This window comes from Formica exsecta, unplaced genomic scaffold (genome assembly GCF_003651465.1).
Source record: "Formica exsecta isolate Colony F162 unplaced genomic scaffold, ASM365146v1 scaffold803, whole genome shotgun sequence".
In the NCBI taxonomy this organism is placed as follows: Eukaryota; Metazoa; Arthropoda; class Insecta; order Hymenoptera; family Formicidae; genus Formica; species Formica exsecta.
In genome coordinates, this window is record NW_021853574.1 from 1 (window position 1) to 10204 (window position 10204).

Here is a 10204-nt window from a genome sequence, read left to right on the forward strand (position 1 = left end):
GGCCACGTGCAAACAGTGCGAGAAATACCTCAAGGACACAAAAAGGAAACAGAACGAAAGAATAAATAAGTTAAAAGGAGAACAAGATTGGAACATGTGGAAATTCCAAATGAAAATTCTTCTGGCTTCTGGAGAAGCATGGGACGTGGTGCAAGGCCACGCGAACAAACCGGAGAGGCCCAGAGGAGAAAATCAAGCAGAGGTAACAGAATACCAAAAGAAGCTAAAAGCATGGGTAAAAACGGATAGCACAGCTCAGAAACTCTTAATATTGAACGTAAGTGAGCAATCAATGTTACACTTAGCAAATTGTGAAAATGCCAAAGAGATGTGGGACAAACTCGTGTCTGTATATGAAGGCAAAAACGCTACTAGCAAGCACATGCTGCAGGCGAAATGGTTTGCGTTAACAAAGGATCCGCAGGATGATATTTTGTCCTACATAGCAAAAATAGAAGATATTAGCCACAGATTAAAGGCACTGGGAGAACCGGTGACGGAAAGCATGATAATAACAAAAATCTTGCTGACACTGCCTTCAAGCCTGAATCATTTTGCATGCGCATGGGAATCTTTAAATGAAGAACAAAGAACGCTGGCAAATTTGACGTCAAGATTAATGATAGAGGAAGCCAGGACAAACATACAGGATAAAACTACCGATAGCGCTCTAACAGTGAAAGCACGAAGAGGTCAAAGAAGCAAGGTTAATGAGCAAATTAAGCCAAAACACAGGACCGGAGAATACTTTAAATGCGGAAAGAAAGGGCACTGGAAAAGCAAGAGTCAAAGAAATGGAAAGGCAGAAGAAGAAAGCGAGGCTCTAATAGGAGAAGAAGAAATAACGAGGAAACTGATGAAGAAAAGTGGTATTTAGACTCAGGAGCATCGGCCCACATGACCTCGAACAGGACATGGCTGGTAAATTACGTAGAGTTTGAAAAACCGAAGAAATTCAAGACAGGAGATGGCAATCACCTTCTTTCGTACGGAGTTGGCGAAATTCCAATACGCGTCAACACAGGTAAGAGCTGGGAAGAAAATAAACACTTGTCTAACGTACACTTTATTCCAAAGGTCAAGTACGACCTCGTATCATATGGAGCAATAACAAATCGAGGATACACAGTCACAGGAAATAAGAAACACTGTGCAATACAATCCGGCGAACGTACGATTATGGTCGGAGAGAAGGAAAGCAATCTCTACAAAAAAGAAAATACAGAGAGTACTGACGGAAGAGGCCCTTATGATAGAAAAAGGCAAAGGAAACAACCTCCCTGCAAGAATGGCACGAACGACTAGCACATTTAAACATTAAAGATGTCAAACAAGTGCTCAGTCACGAAGGAATAAAAGCAACAGAACAAGTAAGCAAATTCTCATGTAAAGCATGCGTAACAGGAAAAATGCATAGACTGAAAATCTCAACGAGCAAAAGCAGGGCAACAGAAGTAGGGGAGTTGATCCATGCAGATCTGTGTGGCCCCATGGAGGAAACATCGATTAGAAATTCAAGGTATTTTCTTCTCTTCAAGGATGATTACTCTAAGTACAGAAAGGTATATTTTTTGAAAAATAAATCAGATGTTCCAGAATTCTTCAGGAAATACAGAACAAGATTAGAAACAGAAACAGGAAGAAAGCTACGGACATTAAGAACAGACAACGGATTAGAATTCATCAACAGGAAGATGAAGGAAGAGACCGAAAGACTAGGAATTCGTCACGAACGGACAGTAGCCTATACACCCGAACAGAATGGCCGAGCTGAGAGAGAAAGAGAACAGAACTCTGGTAGAAGCAGCTAGGTCAATGCTGCTAGCAAAGGAATTACCCAAGAAATTGTGGGCAGAAGCTGTTAATACAGCAGCATATGTATTAAATCGTGCTAGAAAACATGAATTAAACAACAAAACTCCGTATGAACTGTGGCATGGAAAGGAGGCGAGCATAAGACATCTCAAGGTATTTGGCACAAAGGTATATGTACATATTCCTAAACAAAAAAGGTTGAAATGGGATTCAAAAGCAACCGAGAGAGTACATGTAGGATATGGAGACGAAACAAAAGGCTACAGAATTTGGTATCCGAGCCAAAATAAAGTAGATACACAGCGAGATGTTGTATTCGTAGAGGAATCAGAAAAATGCAAAAGCCAAAAGGAAAAAGAAAATAAGATCGTTACAAAGTCAGAATTGTAACAAAAGGATACCAGCAACAAAAAGGAGTGGATTTCCATAAAACATTTAGTCCGGTGGCAAAATACAACACCATTCGAGCAGTCTTGGCCATGGCAGCGGCGGAAAACCTAAAATTGAGGCAGTTTGACGTTAAAACTGCTTTTCTTAACGGTAAGCTGGATGAGGAAATCTATATGCTGCAACCAGAAGGTCACGAAGATGGAACAGGACGCGTATGTAAGTTAAACAAAAGTTTATATGGACTAAAGCAGGCACCGCGCTGTTGGAACGTTAAATTCACAGACTGCTTAAAAAAGATTGGAATAGTAGCAACTAATGTCGATCCATGTGCGTTTGTAAGTACAAAAAGTAAAGAAAAAACATTTATAGTAATATACGTAGATGACGGACTAATTGTATCAAACAGTGAAATAAGAATCAGCAAAATTCTAGAAATACTAGCCCGAGAATTCGAAATTAAAATACTTGAAATAAACCTATTTCTAGGAATAGAGATAAAGACATATAAAAGCGGCGCCATTTCGTTAAAAAGTACTAAATATATTAATCATGTTATAGACAAGTTTAATATGTCCGAAGCTAACAGTGTAACTATACCTGCGGACAATAATCAAAATATATCACTGTTTAAGCGAGCGAGCGATAATAATGTGAGTGTGCCATATAGAGAGGCGATTGGTAGTTTATTATTTTTAGTGCAAACCACGCGACCCGATATTGCATTTGCGGTGATAACGGCTAGTCAATTTGTAGAAAATCCTTGCAAAGCGCATTGGAATGCAGTCAAGCGAATAGTTAAATATTTAAAAGGAACTGCTAATTATGGTATAATATACGAAGCAGGAAACAATTGGAAAAATATAATCACCTATAGCGACGCGGACTTTGTGGGTGACATGCAAACACGGAGGTCAATGAGCGGATATATTGTAAAACTCGGAAGTGCTCCAATAATATGGGGATCGAAAAAACAAAAAGCAATAGCGCTTTCAACGACCGAAGCAGAGTTCATGGCGGCGTGCGAAGCGACTAAAGAAATAATATGGACGCATAGGTTGATATCAGAATTAACACAAGAGACAATCAAAGTACCTGAACTTAGAATCAACAATCAAAGTGCGATTCGACTTATTAAAAATCCTGATGTTCACCAAAGAAGTAAGCATATAGACATCAAATTTTATTTTATTAGAGAAAAGTATAAGAATAAAGAAATTCAATTACAGCACGTTAATTCTGATATTCAAGAAGCGGATATCCTTACAAAACCCTTAGGCAAACAAAAATTTCAAATGTTACGCGAATTAATTGGCATAAAGGAACTATAAACCTATAAAAAAATGTATGTAAAAAGACACATGGATTATAAGAGGGAGTGTTCAGGAAAGAACTATAATCTGTGTGTGTGATGAGTATGTATAATGTGTGCGTGTATATATGTAAATGTATGGAGCAAGCGCCAAGACGTGGCAATCAAGGCTCTGCGCGTGCGTAAGGAGAGGGATATGCGAAAACCGGCAAACGGAACACCGCGCGATCCTCGCTCTCTCGAGATCAGACCACGTATCGATAAAGACGTGTTCGACTTATAGTATTTTTAAACCACGTTCTCAAGAATCCTTCCTACAAACTGTGTATTATAATAATAAAGTTAAACTCTAAAAACCCAACAGGTTATGGGCCCAGGCCGTAGTGTCTGAATAAAACGGGTAAAATAGAACAGAGGTTTTAGCCGGCCACGTGCAAACAGTGCGAGAAATACCTCAAGGACACAAAAAGGAAACAGAACGAAAGAATAAATAAGTTAAAAGGAGAGCAAGATTGAAACATGTGGAAATTCCAAATGAAAATTCTTCTGGCTTCTGGAGAAGCATGGGACGTGGTGCAAGGCCACGCGAACAAACCGGAGAGGCCCAGAGGAGAAAATCAAGCAGAGGTAACAGAATACCAAAAGAAGCTAAAAGCATGGGTAAAAACGGATAGCACAGCTCAGAAACTCTTAATATTGAACGTAAGTGAGCAATCAATGTTACACTTAGCAAATTGTGAAAATGCCAAAGAGATGTGGGACAAACTCGTGTCTGTATATGAAGGCAAAAACGCTACTAGCAAGCACATGCTGCAGGCGAAATGGTTTGCGTTAACAAAGGATCCGCAGGATGATATTTTGTCCTACATAGCAAAAATAGAAGATATTAGCCACAGATTAAAGGCACTGGGAGAACCGGTGACGGAAAGCATGATAATAACAAAAATCTTGCTGACACTGCCTTCAAGCCTGAATCATTTTGCATGCGCATGGGAATCTTTAAATGAAGAACAAAGAACGCTGGCAAATTTGACGTCAAGATTAATGATAGAGGAAGCCAGGACAAACATACAGGATAAAACTACCGATAGCGCTCTAACAGTGAAAGCACGAAGAGGTCAAAGAAGCAAGGTTAATGAGCAAATTAAGCCAAAACGCAGGACCGGAGAATGCTTTAAATGCGGAAAGAAAGGGCACTGGAAAAAAGAATGCAGAAGCAAGAGTCAAAGAAATGGAAAGGCAAAAGAAGAAAGCGAGGCTCTAATAGGAGAAGAAGAAAGTAATAGGAAATCTTTTTTATAAATACATATAACAGTTTTTTACAACTAGCGCATGTACTTGGCGCCTTTTATTACCTTTTTTTAAAAAGGTTAAATTCTCTTGGGTTAGGTTAATTTTCTCGGGGTGAGGGTGCAGAAAAAGGGGCGGAGCTCCTCTCTGTCCACGCCTTTCCTGGGATCATTATTACAATTCCACATAAGTTTCCAATTTTTCACGCAAAGCAATGTGTATCTCACTGCCTCCAGCTTTAAATGCGAAACGAGGTTTATTATTGCACGGTTTCGCATAGGTTTTCAATTTTTCACACGAAGGAGGGTCTACTCCATATCACCCGAGATGCCTACTCATATCCCGCTCATATATATGTATGTTGTTTTCTTCAAACATATCGGCAAATTACATTTTTAGCACTGATATTAACTGGTACGTTCTTCAATTTTTTTGTTAATAACTTTTTAATAAACAATGAACGATGGTTAAAACCTTTCGAATGATGCTCAGGAACATAACCTTGATAACATCCCATACAGCACCGAAAGATTGCAGAAACGTTGCATAGACCTTACATTGAAACATCGAAACATTGTAATATTGCATAGAAGTTGCGAAATGTTTCTGCAATGTTACTGCAAGCCGGCAACTTTGAAATGTCCGCCCTTAGAAATATTACAATGTAAGACTATAGTAATGTTACGGTGCAATGTATTTGTAATATTGAAATGCGTTATTACAAATATGCAGAACGTTTCAAATTTAATAGATAAACTTTGAGAATAATATATAAAGACATCCAAAAGAGATAAGAAGAAAAGATTGTGAATTTACGCAATTACGAGTTTTTTCTCATCTCTTTTGGATGTCTTTATATATTCTCAAAGTTTATCTATTAAAATCTGAAGTATCTTGCATATTAAAAAATTATTATCAACTTTTTGGTTTTATAAAGGAATGGAAACTATTAAACAATTTTCTGTTATCTAATTGACAACACTATTTTATAAATAATTTATAAGTTTAAGAAATTGATAATGAAAAAATAATTAAATTCATAAAAGTTAAAATTTTATTTATATAGATATTATACTCTATTTTACATCTTAAGTATACAATAAACGGATAATTTTAACTTTTTCGGACATTTATTTGTCCGATTTCTGAACAATCAGTTCAATATCTGAATTCCCCGTGTTGGGATCGTATCAGACAAATTAAACTGATAAAAATAATTATAATATCTTTAATCTTACTAGCCGTTCTTTGCAAGCTTTATATAATCATCATGACTAAAATTTAAATGCAGGATAGATAACGCAACACGCGCCGCGTAGTGGTAAACGAACGAAGTAGCGATTACCTAATATTGTTTTTTGTAATGTTTTTGCAATGTTGCTATAACATTCTCATGAAATATTACAATTACACTCAAGGGCAGGAATGGTGTCCCTAGACGGCTAGATGTATACGTGTATGACAGCTGAAAGCGGTGTCCAGCCAGTGTGGTGTCCTATAACTGTCTCACTCGCACTCCTATATATATATACGCGATCCGTGTGTATGCGTGACGCTTTCGGTTGTCATATACGTATACACCGCCTAACCGCCGAGGGAGACACCATTCCTGCCCTTGAGTGTACATGTTCTAATAATGTGTCAACAATATTATATTGCAACTTGCAAAATTGTAACATTACTGCAATGTAATTGCAATGCTTTGTGCTGTATGGGATATGTCAACGTCAAGATCATTTTGACGTTGACATATTTTTTAAGCTCATTAAGTACTATCAATGATTTAAAAGTACCCCTTCTTATAAAAAAAAAAAAAATTTTAATTATAGTGTGAAAACTAAGGATACTCAAGATCACTCAAAGTCATAGTATGTCCCTCTACTTGTCCTACAATTTTGATGATGGGTATTTTCCCGTATTTTTAACCGTTTGTGAGAAAAATGTGGTGAAGTTTTTATCAGACTCACCCTGTGTATAATTTATATAATTTTTTATATAAGATATTTATATAAATTATTATAAAATTACATATACAGGGTGTCTCACAACCTCTGTACAATACTCTAATGTATATTAGAGATAAAATAGTCAAAAATTCTAATACAAAAATTTCGAGGCTGCAATAGTTTTTGAGTTATAACCGTTCAAAGTTTTCCAATGATATCACATAGAACTCCGCTTTCAAATTCATAACTACACATACACGCGTACCGATCTGTCATTGATTATCTATCATCTGTTATTGATTTTTACTGCACAGTTGATTTTATTGTTTCTTATATGTGTGAGTACTATGTACGGCGGTCAGCTAATATTAACGAGCTATAAGTGTTAAACGTAAAACATTTAATTCTTTCTTATATAACATATTGAATGGTTGATTAATTATTATATTTAAATAGAAATATAAATCTAATATTTTCACACATTTAAGAAACAAAGTTTATTTTTGTTTTGATCACGCGGAGAGAATTATTTGTGAAAATCAATTGCATAATAACGGACCCAGCCTCAATGACCTTGACCTTGACATATGTTGTCAAGGTCACTGTCCTGAGTATCCTCCAAAAAGTTTAAAGCGTCGCTCGTTGTTTATTAAAAAATTACTAACAAAAAAATTTTACTAAATAAAACGTAAATTGGTAAATGTTTACCTTTACACACCCTATCCCAAATGACTTCCGGTTGACCTTGACGTTGACCTTGACCTCGAAGGAGGTCAAGGTCAATGACCTTTCCCGTCGCTCGTTAGTAAAAAAAAGTTCTGACTATTTAAACAAGGTAATTGTATAATTATAATTATACGATTTTACATGAATTTGCAACTTTCTGCGCAAGGTCTAGTTTTAAATCAGAAATAGATATGGATTAGGTTACGCATCTTCCAGAAGTGGTGCCCACCCTTCGTAGGAGGGGGGGGGGGGGCAAAACTCATTGCGTCCACGCATGTACTTTGCAAGACGAAGAATTTGAACGATTAAACCAGACTGATCAAAATACGCACGTCATCATTGCTTTTTGCATTTAATACTTGTTCTTATCATATAATTAGATTGTTAATAACTTTTTAATAAATAACGAGCGACGGTTAAAACCTTTTGGAGGTTACTCAAGGTCATAACTTTGACAACATATGTCAAGGTAAAGGTCATTGGAGCTGGGTCCGTTATTATGCACTTTTACCTCAATTGATTTGTTACCTGTTTTGTAAAAGTCAATAACAGGATGACACATCGTATGTAAATGCAGTTACGAGCCAGAGCGCGCGAAATCTACGCAATATTATTGGTAAACTTTGATCACTTATAACTGAGAAACTGCTGTAGCCTCGATATTTTCGTATTAGTATTTTTGATTCTATTTTACCTCTAGTATATGCTATTAAAATATTATACGGAGGTTATGAGACATCCTGCATAAATTACTTTTATTTCAAACATTTTCTCCTATCTCCAAAACTGTGGGAGTTATTCGGGTGGCCTGTCTTACAATTAGATGCCTCACCCTGTATACGGAGTAGTCCGTAATTCGTGATACAACCGGCAAAAGGCTGATTCTTCATGAAAAAATAAGTCGAAATTGCAGAATGAAATTTTTTCATATGGGGCTTCGTTTTTGATAAAATCGACTTTAAATATTTAAAGTTAAGTAGGCATGCACTAGACTAAGACGTCGTTAAGCGGATCTCGATACAGACCACTATTTACTCTTCTGTTTACAGTATCCAGTGCGCACTTTAACATAGGATATGTAAATTAAAATGAGATACAATATCTCCTTTTGAAAATTTTTTTTATTATAGTTTAAGAATTGTTGGAAATGTTGCCCATTCTGTTGCATACAAAGTTGGGCTCTTCTGACTAGATTATCTTGAAGCTTTTTCAGTATGTTTCGAGCTTTTAACGTTTCAAACGTCAATACAATCCTTTCCTTCATTTGTACAAGATTGATGATGTCTTCGGAATACACGATTGCTTTGATATGACCCCATAAGTAAAAGCCTAAGGATGTAAATAATAGTAGAAAAGTAAATAATGGTCTGTATCAAGATCCGCTCAACGGCATCTTAGTCAAGTATATGCATACTCAACTAATATTTAAAGTCGATTTTATCAGAAACGAAGCCCCATATAAAAAGTTTCATTCTGCAATTTCGATTTACTTTTTTCATGATGAATCAGCTTCTTGCCGTTTGTACCATGAACTACGGACCATCCTATGTATATCATGTTAGTATAAAATATTTCCTATATAAAAATGTATAAAATTTGTAATATTTAATACTTACGGTTCAGCTTCCGGATCTTGCGGATCCTCCTTTATATCGAACACTTTTCCGAGCCCTTGCTGTATATACGCAATATAATTTCAGATTTTAATCAAATTAAAAAATATAATATTATTAAATAACAAGCTGTAATAACTTTAATTGACATTATAATATATTATTATTAAGTGGAATACAAAATAATTATATAAACAACTGACAATGAGAAACGAGAAAAATGTGTGATTTTTAGAATTGTAATGACCAAAGGAAAGGCATAAAAGATGTAAGAATCAAAGATGTATAAAAACTAGAGTTTTAACTTTGAAACGTCTCTTTCATCTGATGATATTGGCATAATGGAATGGAACGCGATAATTTACTTTGACGCTTTCTCAATTCAACCGACCCTTTCCAATTCGCGGAGAACGGCAAAGACGATGGGCACCATCATGGCGGTGGCTGCCGCATTCGCGATCCACATAGATACAAAAGTGGTTACAGTGCAAAGGCCGCCGAGTAATCTCGCATGACTGCAACCGAGCGTCCTCATCACAATCAGAGCAATTCGTAGATGCAGATTACAGTGCTCGGTGGCGATGGCAAGCACCAGGCCGCCGATGAAAACCATAATGGTGTCATTCATGTAGCAGGCGCACGTTTCCTGGGTGCTGAGAATGCCGAACAACGGAAACAGCACTACTGGGATTAGCGATGTGATCCCTATCGGCAGGCATTCCGTCACCCAGTAGCCGGCCACTAGTAACACGATGTACGCGCATCTGACTTCCTGCGTTTGCCAGATAGATGATACGAAGGATATAAAAGAAAAATAGAATACTTTTTAATTATTAGTAATATCATGAAAATATTGTGATAAGAATATAATACCTTTTCTGATAAAAATAATGATATTTTTAATCGAATATTTCAGAATAACACAAAATAAAATTATTATTTTAATGTCAAAGTGAATTGAATTATTAAATATAACTTTGTACTGCGAAAGACTCGATTATAATAATACAATTTATATGTCATATATAATAAATAATAATAATAGCTATTATTAATATAAAAAATTATATATATATAATATAACATAATACTATAATGTATAATATAATAATATA

General features: G+C 36.1%; 1 protein-coding gene across 1 annotated transcript; it reads left to right on the forward strand.

Annotated features, from left to right (window-relative positions):
- The first annotated feature begins 94 nt into the window (after nt 1-94).
- On the forward strand, nt 95-877 carry LOC115244313. The gene has a single exon (XM_029821875.1). The coding sequence runs from the start codon at nt 95-97 to the stop codon at nt 875-877; it is 783 nt and encodes a 260-aa protein (XP_029677735.1).
- Nucleotides 878-10204: the final 9327 nt, after the last annotated feature.